Source organism: Lucilia cuprina, chromosome X (assembly GCF_022045245.1).
Source record: "Lucilia cuprina isolate Lc7/37 chromosome X, ASM2204524v1, whole genome shotgun sequence".
NCBI lineage: Eukaryota > Metazoa > Arthropoda > Insecta > Diptera > Calliphoridae > Lucilia > Lucilia cuprina.
Genome location: NC_060949.1, coordinates 6,159,019 through 6,175,851, shown reverse-complemented (window position 1 = coordinate 6,175,851; position 16,833 = coordinate 6,159,019). Strand labels below are relative to the sequence as shown.

The following is a 16,833-nucleotide window of genomic DNA, read 5'->3' as shown; positions in this document are numbered from 1 at the left end:
TGACCGCTATTTGCCTTTATTATTAATTTCATTAGAAATTATGTTGTCTACGCCCATGAAATACGTTTTTCATTGTTAATTAGAGCCAACATTAAATGAGAAAATACTTAATAATAGCAATTAATTTGAAATAACAAATGACGAAACCGAAGATTTTTTACTTTTTGTAACTAAGAACAAACATACATTTAAACTGTGAAAGAAGAAATGAAAAAAATGAGATGCTAGAAAGTGTGAGTAGAATATTGAATGCCCTTCTTTTGAAAAATACAAAAAAGCACAAATTTCAAATCCCTCCTCGCATCAATAATAAACCATGTGCCAAAAAAAATTATGTTGAATTTATTTTTATTTATTAAAAAGCACAAAACTTAAATTTTTGTTTATCCATCTCAGCAGTCATTAAGTTCTTTTATAGCGTGCTTTTAAAAATATCGAAACGATTAAAACCTAAAACACAATAGTTCTTTTGCGGAAGGCAGTGTTGCCATAATTTAAAATTTTTATTATAAAATGTAAAAAAAAACAAAAATATTACAAACTGGAAAAATTACTAATGAAATAATGCTATGAGGTAACCCTAAGTTCAAGCCTTATCATAATAACAAGTCCGAGTTTAGTATGTATTCCAAGCCGACATAAGAAATAACTGTATAAAATTGAACATGAGGATTTAGACAAATGTAGAGCATGCGAAGAAGACAATTAAAATGTATAACACTTTTAGGTTTTCGTTGAAAATGGATCCAAATATCTTGGGAGTGATATTATTCCGGATATAACATTCATCACAAACACTTTTTATATTAGTATTTCCTACCAACATTATCCACACATTTTTGTACCAACTTAACCAAACATCTCATAACATATATGATGCCAAATTTTATTAGTTTGCTTAAAAATCTGATGTACCTTACTGCACAATGTAAAAATTTTAATTCAGAAGAGAGTGAGAAAAAAATTATTAGGCTACAATAAAAAACATTCAATAATTTCCAAAACTAAAAGTATTTTGAAGATAAATCATCACTTATGGTTACACTGTTAGTTCTTGTGTAGATAACTAGTTTGTAAATAACATTTATGGTACGTTCACACATATCAAATAATTCATTAAATGACGTAAATATTTTTTTGAATTTATTTACAAAATATATCCTAAAAAAGCAGGAGAAAAATCTGTAGGGTCAATTATTGACTGATTCTTATAAAATTTGGTGTTAAAGTCATTTTCTGAGGTTTTATTAAAGTCAATTGTGGACCGAGCAGCATAAGTTTTGATAAAGAAATTAATTTTTTAAAGAAATCAGCTATTGATTGTTCATTCCGCGATACGATTCTAGACATTATCTGGTAACACTGGTTAAAACAATTCTTAAAGAATACAGTGGAAAAAACAAATAATAAAAAATGTAAGAAAAACAGAACAACAACAAAACTGAATTAAATTTCTCGTTTGCTCGCTTCTTCCTTTTGTTTTTATTACTCATTCTTATTAACGCTTGTACAATCTGTACAAACATACATACACTCAAATTAGTAGATATGTATACAAGTATATATATATATTTTTTTTTTTTGTTATTTCAATGTTTATGTATGGGGACGTATGTCTATATGTATGGAACGACGTAACTCACCATAGAGTTGTTATTTTTCTTTTTTTAAATTATTCTTTGTTTAGGTTTGTTGCTGCTGTTGTTATTGTTGTTGGTTTTCGTTGTAGTTGTTATTATTGTACATATCTTGTTATACGTTGTGTTTATTTATATACCTGTTGAACTGTAAATGCTGGATATATGTAGGTAGTATTGCTAATGATGTTTTTTATTTCGTATTTTTTAGTTATACTCTTCAACGCCTTGAATTACATATAACAAGAGTTGGTAAGCAGCAGCAACAACCGCAACAACACCACCAACAACAACAACGTCAACAAGATCGTACAACGACGCCATGACGTCGTCATCGCTGAAGCCCTATCGTCACTAACAAGAGTCTTGAGCATAGACTTAATTTTAGGAACAGAAATTATCATTGTTAGCGTTTTTTATTTTTATATTATTTTCAGTTTTTCTTTTATTTTTTATATTTGAGAGAGATACATACATAAATATGTGTATAAATATGTATGTGTGTACGTATAGTTTTGGTACGTGTATACCGCATAATGATTTCTGTAGTTTCTGCTCCTCATTAATATTTTCGCTCAGAAGAGCTTTACAAACAAAGAACCCATCTAAACTACTTATATACATATGTACATATCGCACACCCAGTTAAAAAGTGACTTTACGAATGGGCCTGACATATCTGTCATTAAACCGGGATATATGTATATATAAATATATCCCTCAGAGTAAAGATATTCTGCGCATTACAACATTGTAACATGTGCCACAGCATTGTAAATATAAAAATATTAAAGAACAGTCACAATAAATACCACTCGTAGAGTAAGAAACTCCTTCAGTTTGCACGTGAACACATGGGTTACAAAACGGTGCCACGGTATTAAAAATATAAAAAAAATTAAAGGACAGCTACAATAAATGCTACTCGTAGAGTAAGAAACTCCTTTAGTTTGCACGTAAACACATGGGTAACAAAAAGGTATAAATAGGAACATTTTGTTTTATCGGATGGAAAATGGTATAATTAAGTAGGTCCAGATGAATATGATTTTTGAAAGGAAGATCTCTTACTGAGCTTACATTTTGTATGTATGTATGTATGTATGTATGTATGTATGTATGTATGTATGTATGTATGCATGTATGTATGTATGTATGTATGTATGTATGTATGTATGTATGTATGTATGTATGTATGTATGTATTTGACTATACATCACGGCAGTTTTACAATAAGTCAATTATTGTTTAATTGAGTTTATATAAAGTTTTTAGCGAATTTACATGTAAATAAATATTTAGTTAATTATTATTTAAGTTAATATACAGAAGTTTTAGACAAACGTTACTTTATTATTCCAAACTAAGCTCACCGCCGTATTCATAAAGACATAAATCGTTTATTTTAGGTTTATTACAATAAACCATTAAAAACTTTGTTAAGTTTTTTCTGAATTTGGGGTAAACTGTTTTCTGTGTTAATTTATGGAGATTTGTTAACTAACCGGCAAGAAATCTCAACACAAGTATATATTATTTAACGACGTTATGTGTGCTGTTAGCCTGTGAACTGCAGGGTGGGTATGTTTTTTATATGTGTGATTTTAAGTATTTCTGTTCTGCTGCTTGCCTCACGAACCTAATATTGCCGAGTTTTTTTATTGGAAAGATTGTTAGTTATTAGTTAAGGTTGTGTAGAGGATTCTACGAAAACTCATTAATTGAAGATCCATAGAATAAGGTACCACAAACTATATAAATACTTAATATCTTGTATAAAATATAATACAGACGCAAACAAACAATATTTGAAGAAAACTAGTAACTCAAGGTAATGGTAATCATGTTAAACGCAATAAAAAGCAGCAAGTAAATAAATAAATAAATAAAATTCAAATAACATTAGCCGTTAAAAATTAAAATAATTATACAATATATATACACTTACTAAATACGGGGCTATGGTCAGACCGTGATGATATTTTACCACTTTTTTCCTAAAAAAAACAATAAGAAAACATATTAACGAAAATCGTTTTAAACAATACAATCAATAGTGTTTAAATATTTTACATATTAATTTCCAAATCAAATTATATAAATTTAAAAATTTTGAAAATTAGGGGATTATTGTAACACTTGTAAACTCAATTAAACTAACTAATTGAGATAAATTATACAATTAAAAATTTTTAAAACGCTACAATGGATTTTATATTTTTTTAATTTTGTAAATGAAAAATGTATGTTCATTATATGTTCAAACTATTATATGGAGTGTAACAATAATCCTGTAATTGTTGCAATTAGTCGTTGTCACAAAAAATTATGTTTTAGAAAAGATTTATAATTTAAAAAAAATATTCATATTTGACTGTATATATATATATATATATATATATATATATATATATATATATATATATATATATATATATATATATATATATATATATATATAATATATATATATATATATATATATATATATATATATATATATATATTATATATATATGTATGTAGTTTTGTTTCTTAACATATTATACTGCAACAAACACTTTTTTAATAAATAATGGTCTTACCTCACTTTCTGTTAAATCGATAAGGCTCGATTTTTCTTCAACTAGTAAATTTTCAGATGAGATTTTTTCATCTTCACGATCGCCTTCATCTTTGAAAATTTTGACTTCATCGGTGCTGCCTAAGTCATCACCAGATGAGCCGGTATGGCGTGTATGGCTTGTATGTGGCATACTGATGATATCTATTATTAATTTATAATTATTTTGTTATTTTATATATAATTTACACTAATTATTATACATTTATTTAATTAACTGATTGATTGCACCCGTTGGAAATTACAAAAGGAGTAAAAATTATTTTATTTATTTATCGTTGTTTAATATTTTATTATTATTATGTTGTTGGTTTTTGTTTTTAACTATTATTACTTTATGGTACTATTTATTGGCATTAAAATTTGGTTCGAAGTTGTTATTTATTTTTTATTTTTATTGTGTTAAATTTGTTATTGAAATTAATTTAATTTTGGTTGATTTTGTTTTAAATTAATTTTTTATAAATAGTTTATAAATATATTTTTTTGTTTTTTATATTTTTTTTATACTTTTTACACACATTTTGCTGAAATATTTAAATCTATATTCTAGATGTATTTTATAATCACAATTTTCGGATATTTATTTTAGTTTTATTTAAACACATTTTTCATGTTTCATCATTATATAGAATTATGAGACCGATTTTGCAAAAGTTGTAAAGATGAATTCTTTAATTTTTATTTATTATATTAAAAATTTTTAATCAAACCGATTTTATTTCAGAAGATTACCTTATCTTAATGTATTACAAATAAATTAACCTGTAATAGAGAAGAAATTTAATTATAATTTTTATACAAATTTACCACCTTTTTTATTATTTTTAATATATCTTAAAAGTAAGCATTATCTACAACATTTTCTAACAATCTAATACAACAATGTTAAGACTTTTTGAAATATTTTGACTTAATCTTATAAATTACATCTAAACCATATCATCCTACAAATTACCTACAAACAACCCACTGTAAAAGAAGCTTAAAGCCGAGTGTAAAAGCATGAGCTTATTTGATTGAACTTCACAAATTCATTAGTTTCAAAACAGTAAAAATCAGGAAATTTGAGAACAGGCCCTGATTTTTTTTATCAAGGTATATATAGAAATTTTAGTATTTAGTTATTACAACAAAATAAGGTCGTTTTAATTATTTTTCCCACCGCTGTATGTATGTATGTGTGTTCATTTCAGTCTCGATCAATGACAAAAGTAGTAGAAGAAAAAAGGGAATTTTAATGTCGCCAACTAACTACGAATAAACTAAATTTTAAAATACTCGTTTGCGTTTCTTTTTCTTCTTGTTTGTTGTTATTGTTGCAGAAACCTGTTAATAGCGTTGGGGAAGCGAAACAAAGAATACAGTACAAAAACAAATACACCAAACGAAAAAATGTGTAAGAGAAACGTACATTCAAAAAAAGCTTAATTACATTAAAACACAGTTTTAGTTAAAATAATTGTTTTATATAAAAGCATAACGTTAATGCCAGATAAGAGAAAAAAATTCCAAAAATTTAAAACACAATTGAATTAGGAAGAGCAATTCCTTAAATAGTGATACAAATGAGGTTATAAATTGTTTAACTTATAATACATATATACATAAATACATACATACATACATACATACATACATACCTACATACATACATTTATTTAATTTAAATAAAAATTAAAATTATATATTAAATAATGAACATATTATTTAATATATAATTCCAAAACCGCTTCAACTACACATTGTTTTTTTCAGTGTATACGCCTAAAGAGCATTATCATAACACAACAGTATTTCATACAAGAAGCCAAATAAATTTTTATCTACTCAATAATAGAAAATAAATAAACATTAGCCCCTAATATAACTACAAGATAAATATTACTCTAAAAACTACCCAGCCAACATTAATTTAATCGTTACAATTTATTTGTTTTAATAAAAATTATTGGCCGTTACGTATGTATGTGTATGTACCTACGTATGTAAATGATACTTCCGAGTCTTGTCGCAGTAATTCCAAAATAACATTTGAAAAAAAAAAACAGATTTTATACTTTTAAATGTTTGGTTATTTCTTAAACTTATGGAGAATAACTTAAATACTGGTTGAAGTACGCCGATCCGTTCAGAAATTATATGCAAAACTTTACATGGTATACGCTGAGCTTTTTAAGACCTGGTTCACACTGGGAAACTTTTAATTTTAGTGTGTGAGAAAAAGAGAGAGAAATATCAACCATCTTTTTCTCTCACACACGAAATCAAAAGTTTCTCAACACAACTTTCCCAGTGTGAACCAGGTATAAGACAACTTGCTTTTAAGGTGGAGATCCACACCAAGCGTTCTACGCTTCTAAGCATTTTACGCGTCTGCCAAAAAAGTAGAATCAATGTATTTGTATGCTGAAAGTTACTAGTACAAAAGGGTAGAACGCCTTGACGCGTAGAATGCTTAAAATAGATCTACTTTCTTCTTTTATAAGCGTTACAAGCGGCGCACGACCATTTTAGCTAATTTTGACATTTTATTTTTTATAGTGCGTATTTTTCATTTTTAATATAAAAAATAGTATGAGTTTAATAATGAAAAAATAAATTAATGCTGTAAAAAGTGCGAAGTTTTTTAAAAATAAAACAAAAAATTTATGCTTAAAATACGTTGCATGTAACTTGAGGTGTAAAATGCGAAGAAGGTATGAAAAGCTCGTAATCCTTTGTCGCGAAGACGGGTAGTGTGGACCTCCGGATTTACGTTTTTAAATGCATCAACTTTACATACAAAAAATATGGTTTAGATCTATAATTTTTTGAAATTTATAAAAAATATACAGATACTGCTCATATGGGTACTAAATTTAAAAATTAAAGCAAAAAGAATAATTGCAGCTTAGCATGTTATTGCAACAAACACACAATTTTTTCTAGAAAGTTTTCAGAAACATTTTTTTATTCTTGCATCTTCAAAACTATATACCTACTACATATCTCATATTGTAGTATATAGTTTTTAAATCAAAGACAATTTGAAAAGGTATAGCTAAGCTTTTATTTTTAACATTTTTATAAGAAGTTCAGTGAACTAAAAGTAAAAGTTTTAACAAATATATGTATGAAGTTGTTCTAGGCAACACTTGTACATACATATGTATATACACATATAATAGTTTGTGCTGTTGTTTTTATCATATGTTAAATAAAATAACTTGACGAACTGACTGTTGATATGTAAGAGATCAGGGTTGGAGAGTGTACATTTTGTTCTAGGAACTAATAATTAATTTTTAAGAAGTAAATTATATAACCTTTATATTACTCCATAATAATTGTATCTAAATGCTAATAACATTGAATCTGTATTTATATTTATCTTAACAAAAACATGTAGTAAAAGAAATTAACAGATTAGGTGCATACAGCTCTGTGAGAGTGTGTTGTTTGTTGGTATAAGCGGGAATCTATGTATACGTGTTTATTTTAAAACAAGACCGTAAAACTAAACAAACAAAAAGAGAAATGTTAAGTAATCTGAAATATATCAATCTGAAAGAATTAAACTAAAAATAATTTACTGTAAAATAAAAAAACTAACAACGCTTGGAAAATCCACATTCTTAAAGAAAAACAAAATTTCATCGAAAAAGTAGTACATTTCACTCAAATACCTCGTTGCATTTGTATAAAAATCTGTTTTTTACATATCATTTAAATAATTCTAAATAGAATACAAATTAAGACAATATTTTAATATCTTTCGTTTTATTGTTTGTAATGAAAATCGTTTGTGGTCATTTAATCTGTTTCTTTTTTAATTTTGCATGACTTGTTTGTGTAATATTTTTACAGAAGAAATTAATGATTTGAAATAAAGTTTTTTATTTGAAGTTGTAATAAAAAATTAACTAAAAATTCCTAAATAGTGTATGAAAAAATACACATATTTTTTGTTTTATATGTTGTTTACACTTTACCTGTATTTTTCGTAAATATACTTATACTTTTTATTATTATTGTTGTTGGTGCATTTATTTTAATCTTATCTAAAAACGTACAGAACTCTAACTACACAAATATTTATGTACAAAAACACACGTATGTTAGTATCAACTTAAGCAGATACCCAGCAAACAATTACTTGTTCTGTTTTCATTTGATAATTTAATTATTTTAAATTACAATCAAAATGTTCTGTTGACTACTAATAACAAAATTGGAAATGATTTGCAAAATATAATAATTTTAAAAGGAATTCCTCATATCGCATGTATACACGGTTGTCTGATTTTACAATATCAGCAGTAAAATGCCTAACTGAACATTTCTCTGCCAAAGGATTTCTCTGCTGAAGGATTAGCGCTTAAATGAAAATTAATCTTCAAAAGTTGTTTTTGAGTGATTGGTTTTTAATTTTAGTTATTGTTAATTTCACATTACGCTTGCAATGTCATCTTTTTATACCCACCATCAAAAAAAATGGTTGTATATTGATTTTGTCATTCGGTTTGTCTGTCCGCCTGTCCGTCCGTCTATCTGTTTAAAGCACAATAGGTAAGGTTTGTTTGGTATTGAAAATGGGCAATATCGGTCTACGTTTTCGGATAGCTCACATATAACTTGTTTAAAAATACGAATATACAAATACATAAGTAAGTTTCTTATGACATAAGTAAGTTTCTTATGACCCAAAATCACTGTGCAAAATTTTATGAGGATCCGTCCATAATTCGGTTCGGTAAATGAGTGCAAAAAAATACGACTGTAGCGATAAAATTCGACACAAATGAATTTAATACGAACCAAATTCTGTCTACCAAATTTTATGAGGATCGACCCAAAATTTAACCCCTTTTTTAACACAAAAACTAAATTAAAGTATTATTTTTGTGTGAAAATAATAGCAAATTGTTATTAAAACTTTGTAGGAAAATATATTATAAATATTGTAAATAATTTAGTTTTTATAAATATAGGGTTGTTCCACGAATTTAGAATTTTGGCGAGTGAAACATTCATATATCAAAGGTTAAATTTTATTTTAAATTTGACAGATGGAATTTTCAGATTATATAAAAGATTTTACAAAGATGTCTTTGCCTAATATGACGAAAAACTAGGTATTTTTCATTGATATTTCAATGTGATCGACAAAATCCTAGGTCAGATTCAAAACAACCTTTTAATAAAGTATACAAGTGATTTTAATTCACATCAAAGCAATAATCCAAATTCTATTCTTGTAAAAAGGATAATGTTCATGTATACTTAAAAGCACGTTTTTTACAAACATTACACAAAAAAATTTTCAACTATTTATATTGTATGTATATATGTAAATACTTAGCAAGACGTATATTTTTTAGAACTTAGTTAACAAATTTTGAGTTTTAACGAGCGAAATGTTTAACTAGAAGAATTCAAGACGTTTACTAACTATTTAAGATTGCACTGACGATTTCACTACCTTTTTGTTCATTCGAATTTATAATTTTATTTTTTGAAATAATAAAAATTAGCTTGAACAATTTTTATTATTTTTTTATAATTAAAACATGTTTTTAGTTTCGAAATTATATTAAAGAACAGACCAGTTAATAGTTTTCAGATGTTTTTCAGTAAAATAAATTTTTTGTACAAATTACATAAAAATCAATTAGAATTTTAAAATATGATTTATTTCAAGCTAATTTAAAATCTAATCAAGCAATGAAATGCGATGACTAAGCAAATATGGTGCCTGTAGCAACACGAAAAAACTACATACATGAACATTAGGATGTCCCGTTGACCACTTTTTTCTAGGTAGTGCTCTCAACTGATTCGTATTAATGTACTAAACACGAGAAAAATAAAGAGCCTCAGTTCCCTAAGAGCGATTGAAAGTCTTGATCTCAGTAAAATATGTGTCTCAAAAATTCCGTACAGTATTTCTGGGCCGCAAAATGATTTTTAGTGTATTTTAAAAATAATCTAAAAAATTCTGAAATGTACCAAACCAAATGCCAAACAATTTTATAAAAAATGTTTCTGTATAAGCAAAAACTTGCGACAGTTTTGATGCTTATTTCGAAAAAGTGAAAATATTATGACTCTTCAACCCTCTTAAAATAATTTTGTAGACCATAAATACTGTTCAAACATGAATTTCTCCATGTTTCCGGGTCATAATTAAGACGATTATAGCATACATATGTATATATCTAATTGAAATTTATTAATTAATGAAAAAAAATAACTAAATTCAAAGAGTTTATCATTCAAAATAAAAATTTTATATAAAACAATGATCACAAAATTTGCATTATTGTTTTCTATATAGGAGAAGAACTCATTTCCTATATTAAATTTAACTCAAAAATAAAAAATCAATAATACTTGTAGTAAAACATTTTTTGTTTACATTCAAAATTTCGAAAACCAAAAATAAAAAATCTTGTATTGTTTTACAGTCGACCATAAAAATTCATGATCATTTACTGTCGTGGTTTCTTGTACGCAATTAAAGCATGTCGCCCCTTGTATGTTTAAATATTTTAGGTAAAATTTAATGCATATACAAACATAAATAAAAAAATAAAACTATGTTTGGCTTTATATACATATATGCCACACACACACATTTACATTCACAGAAATGAACATCATTAAAACAAAGGAATCCATCCAGAATAGTAGTTGGAAATACAAAAAATCTAGCAACAAAATTGTTTTTCAAATTAAAGGAATTTAAGCAGGATTTTCAGTTATTGTTGTTGTTATGTTATCGCACATGAATCTTGTTACCTGCTGCTGACGAAATCATAGCAAAAAATACAATTTGGAAAATAATACAAATCACAATCTTAATCTTTTTGTACACCCTTGCTTAAAAAATTACTAGCAAATACTTTTGGCCTTCTTAGTCATATACATATGTTAATTAGTATAAAATGATAAAGAAAAATGTAAATTCTTTCCGTTTACAATGGGGACTAAAAATTGGCGATTGTCCTTTTACTGTTTATTATGGGTAATGATTGCTTTACAAGGTGTGCATTGGGCACAAATTACTAAATACATACATATACGTAAGTTGGAGACGGGTGTATTGACTATGGTCGAACTGCTTACTTAGACCTGGCCCAAACTAGGAAACTTTTGTTGAGAAACTTTTTCTTAATTCTTTTTTGAAGTTTCCTTAATGTCTACACATAGAAACTTTTGTTTCAGAAACTACGTGTGAATTTGATTGATTTGTTGTTGTACGAATGAGAGGAATCACAAAACAAGTTTCCGAGTAAGAGAAACTCCGTACCGCGAGAGAGATGAATGATATTCTTTCTCCTTCTGTCTCACGCAAAATCAAAAGTTTATCAAAAAAGTTTCCTAGTGTGGACCGGCACTTACATACATATGTAAGTTTGCGGTCATTGTATATGTATTTAATTAAAATTTGGTTCGCAATAAGAATGCATTTCTTTAATATGATAATAGATCACCTCAGTTTTATAATACATTTATATAAAATGCGTGTATTTTCAAGAAAACTAGTGCGGAAATAAAAATAAACAAATCAATAAATGTTCCGTTTATACCTTGTTGCCCAACAAACATTTATCACAAATATTTGAAATTAAATATTTTTTATAAAAAAAGTTTCAAATGTCTGATCATGACTTAAATAATTATTTGGATATGCAAATAAAAAAACTATAAGGGTAGTAATAAGAATTATTTACTTATGGTATGGTTGTTGGGTAATTAGTACGTGAGTTTGTTTATATGCATGTGTGTAGCTATGTTTACCTTTTCAATATGGGCAATTCCATAGGATCGTACGGGAGACATTTGCACAGAGTGGTGTACACAATAATTTGACATACTGATGCATTTAGAGAGTACTATATGAAAAAATATGGAGTTAAAATGAGAGGATATTATACATCACAAAAATTGAAGTATTATTGAAGTCAAATTAGGTCCAACTAATATGAAAATTATAATATGACTTAGGCTAATATAAGTTTTAGATTTGTTAATTACTGAAGTGATTATTATTAGCACAATTATGAGCGATATTTGCGGGACCGATGTAAAAAAAAATCAACTTTGATTATACATTGAAAAGTGTTTACTCTATAAGTCGTGGTTTTAATTTTCATGGAATTACCCATATGTTTTTCCCATATTTATATGTATTGACCTTTAATGGTACACACAGAATATGTGCTCTAAGCCGTTAATAAGCGTTTAATTCGTAACGCACAATATTAATATTATTGTATGTATGTATGTATTTACCTGGCAATATTTATTACAGTTCTGTATAGTTTGGGTTTTCCTTTATCTGCTTAAGTACTGTATTTGTGCACTTAATATCACATCGATACCTGTTTTAATATTACTATTTTCGAATACTAAGAAAATGAAAAATATTTTCTTAAGAACAATATATAATTAAGATGAGGCCATATTTACCTCTTATTATTATAATGTTTAGTGTTTTTTTCACAAGAAATTTAAATCAAATTCACATGAAAGTGAAACGGTTGTATACATAAATGCATCTTCAAGCTAAAACATGATTTTTGTGTTTTTTTTTTGTTTTTCGGCTCAACCAAAACACAATAAAATGAAAACAACCTTAGTAGTGCAGTATTGTAACAGATGTGTTTTTAACTAACCATTATTTTTATTACCCAGAAAAATTGCTCGTTAGTCCTTGTTAGTCCTAGTTGTTAAATTGTTGTATATACAATTTAATAACAAGGACTAAATTTACAATTGTATTGCAATCACTTTAACACGAATTTTAAACGAATTTCTCATAATTTGAGGACTTAAGATTCTTTATTTCAATGAACAATTTTAGGATAATGGAAGCGGGGTGGGAAGGTAAGACATGCTCTCAATTTCTTCAGACATCTATGAGTAAAAAAATCAATAATTCTAACGACAATTTAAAACAAAACTTATTTCAATTTTAACATACGTAAAATTCAATTGAAGCTTAGGATGAGTGGGTTGTTGGGGCAAATCTATGATTAGATAACTTTTTTATGTTTTCGAATATAAATGCTAAATTAAAACAAAAACTATACGAAACAAATTGACTAAAACAATATTGGAGAGCTTAGTCAAAATTTTTATAAATATTTAAGTGCTAAATAATCCTAAAATAGGAATGAGTTAGAAAAGTAAGTTACAATTTAATTTAAATACTTGTTGATTACTCTAAAAACGTATGGTTCTTTTTTTAAAGATTTCATAAAAGTAAAACTTTTATAAAGCATGTCTGTTTAATATTAGCCATAAGGATTTTTTAAACTTTGTGGCTCTGGATCTGGTGATATCTCCGTTATCGTCTGCCTTAAATGTTGAATGATGCTATTTGTCCCATGGTATGTTGATTGCTGATACAGTACTGTATGTTGAATAAAAAATGTTGATTGTTGAACCAAAAACTCCTTCAAGCAAATATGGTATGTTGATTGTTGATTTTCAAAACCGTCCATCATGAATGTAATTGTATATGCAAATTCTTAATATTTAATTTAATTCATTAATTAGTTATTTAAGTAAAATTTGAAAAAGTCAAGCTAAAAAGTCAAATACGTTTACTAAAAGAACGAATATTATAGCATAATTTTGAAAATCTTACATGAAAATTTATTTTACTTCTTTTAATGTTTTAATAAAAGCTTTTTTTGTACTCGAACTCTATAGATTATTAAAACAATACAATGGCAAAATACACTACGCGAAATAATGATAAGAGCACCACAACCATAACAATATACTTAAATTTATTAATTAATTTTATCTCAGAAATCAGAAACTTTAATTGTAGTAAAAAAATTAAAAGGCATATTTTGAAATTATGTTAAATCTGGATTGTTAGCTTTAAGCTTAAAAATAACTATTCAATTGAAATCTACGTACATATGTTTATATAAAAATAAAATGTGCCTATTAGTACTTTTTGGTAACAGGAATCTAAAATAAAATATTGAACGTTTTTACAAAAATAAATTGTAATACAATTTTCAATATTATTAATCAAATGTTGCATTAAGTTTCAAAAATATTTAAATCACATGAATATTCTTTGATTATGTTCATATTGGGTTTTTTGCACACATACTTGTTAGTTCCTTATGTTTGTATACATTATTATTCTCAATTATTTCCTTAATTGACTTAATACATTTTAAAATTAATTTCTCTTGGAATCAGATTTCGGCTTTATAATTAAAAGCTGGGATACACGGTTGTCAGATCTTTCAACGTTGGCAAAAAAATGTTCAGAAAATGTCTTACAATCCTGAGAACTTACGATTTTTGTTTTGAAACGTTGTCAAGCATTTCTGCATTTCTGACAATGTTGCAGAATTGTAAGTTGACACGGTTGTTAGACATTTTCTAAAAAAATGACTACCAATGTTGTAAGATCTAACAAGCGGTTATAAATAGCGTAATATTTGACCATTAAATTTGATTAATTCATTTATCATGTTTATTACAAAATAACAATTGAGAAAAAATATATACAATTTTAAAGTTGTGATGATCTATTGATTTCTTTAGGTTACACACACTTTTATTGCAGTTCCGTCGGTAGCCGTAGAACGTTATTACCAGAAGTAAATGCTTTTTTAAGCAAATTTTTTTGTTTTCATTTTATGCATTTGTGTACTTATTATTATTTTGCGTAGTGTATTTTTCTATTTTATTTATTCCATATCATCTTAAAAATAATAAACTGATTTTTTTTTAAATGTATACGTTTCTGACTGGCTAAAATATAAAAATACGACAATAGTAACAAATAAAAAAATGGTGGGGTTTAACATACTTTATGGAAATGTTGAAGTAGTTTTAAAAGTGTTACGTTAAAAACTGGAATTTGAAAAAAAAATTTATTGTAGTTATATATTTATTTCTATGTATACGTATGTATTTAAGATTAAAACACAAAACGTTTTCAATATTATTATTTTTGTATTTATTTTAGTTATAGAAGTGTTCCAAAACACGCTGGATTTTGTTTTTATTTCTTTTTTATACATGTATGTGTTTTATTTCATTTTTTAATTTTGATAACATACAAATGTGTTGAATACCGTCGGCATACGTAAACACTTAAACAAATATTCCAATCTCACAGATTGTGTTAAACATTGCGGCATTTAATTTGTAGATTTTTTGTTTAAAATTTGTATTGCTTCATTTTATATTTTGTTAAGGATTCTTCTTAGTTTTTTCACAATCATCATTATTTATTTTTTTTTTTTAATTTATTATTATTTTAAAATAAATATTTATATTTTTTGGCGTTGGAGATATATTTCACTAAACACTACTATATATGTATTTATTTTTCACATTTCATTAATTACTTTGTTATTTTTTTTCATTTGTTGTACATAAAATATATTTATAAATTTGTGTGTCAACTTTTATATATTGTAAATATCTGTTTACTATATTTTAAATAATTTTTGTGTGTTTTTTTAACGATTTTTGTCTTCACGAATTTCAGTAAGAGCGTGGCTTAACTTTAACAACGTGTTTTTACAAAACTTCTGCGACGCATCCAGTTAAGCAAGTAAAGAGTGCTCGCTTAAGCTGGCTAAATGACTGTGTATGGTCGCGCCATAAGATAATATGCAACACAACGTAACAAACGCTGAACAAAAAGTAGGTACCAATAACGACACATTTCTCTCCCACTTACTCTGAAGTCTCTGAAAGAAACGCACATATGAACAAAGCAGAAGCAGTAGTTGTTGTTGTCATATACATACAAGTAGAGGGTGTTGTGTATGGTGCACAACGCACCATTTCGCTCACCTCTACACATGGACTTGCACATAGATACTTCCATACATTCATAGATTTATACAGAACCAGTACAGTACAGAACGATTATTCTTATTTTTGTTGTATGGCTGCATGTAAGTGTGTGTGTATCTCTCACTCGCTCTTGTTTAACATTTAAATGGTTGTGTGAGAGAGTAATTAAGGGTTGCCGTAGTTTACAAAATGTGGACGATTCGCAAAAAACCAGTATTTTTCTTTTACACCAGCAGGTACATATGGAAGTAGTTAGTAAGTGGAACAATGTACAAATCTGAGCCTACTTATAAAGACTATATATTTGAATATTTTTATTTTATTATTTTTTACAAATGGTACAAAAGTACGGTTTTGTTTGGTACCAAATTAAACCATGAATAATGGTACATAAGTACATATAAACAGTAAATCAATTAAGTAATTTGTCTATGTAAAATTTGAAGAATTTTTTTAGGAAAAAACTTTTTCTGAACAATAGTTTTTAGCAAAATTAAGCGATTAGTTTCTTGTATTTTTTAACGAATATCTTATATTTTAATTTATTATAATAAAAGTAACTATCTTGATTTTTGGCAATAAAGAATTTTGCTTTCTAGGTTTTTTGTTGATTTTTTCAAATATTTCTGTGTTATTTAATAAATTTTATATTTATATTATTCCTGAATATTAAATATTTTTTAGATATTATTGTAATGGTAGAACTAAATGTGGACATTTCTTAACCGATTTATTGGT

General features: G+C 26.5%; 1 protein-coding gene across 10 annotated transcripts in view; it reads right to left on the bottom strand.

Moving 5' to 3' along the window:
* LOC111687000 (protein pangolin, isoforms A/H/I/S) overlaps positions 1-15,945 on the bottom strand; it is a 93,361-nt gene extending 77,416 nt beyond the window's left edge. For 3 of the 10 annotated variants that reach the window (XM_046947717.1, XM_046948011.1, XM_046948052.1), the window contains exons 1-3: positions 15,095-15,941; positions 4,223-5,025; positions 3,586-3,634 (exon numbers count right to left, since the gene is read on the bottom strand). In XM_046947717.1, the coding sequence (XP_046803673.1) occupies positions 3,586-3,634; positions 4,223-4,393 (220 nt within the window). In that variant the 5' untranslated portion in view covers positions 4,394-5,025; positions 15,095-15,941. Of the gene's footprint in view, positions 1-3,585; positions 3,635-4,222; positions 5,026-13,445; positions 13,839-15,094 lie in introns of those variants that run through there. The other 7 variants (XM_046947908.1, XM_046947866.1, XM_046947823.1 and 4 more) reach the window with 7 other exon arrangements.
* Between the last annotated feature and the right edge of the window lie 888 nt (positions 15,946-16,833).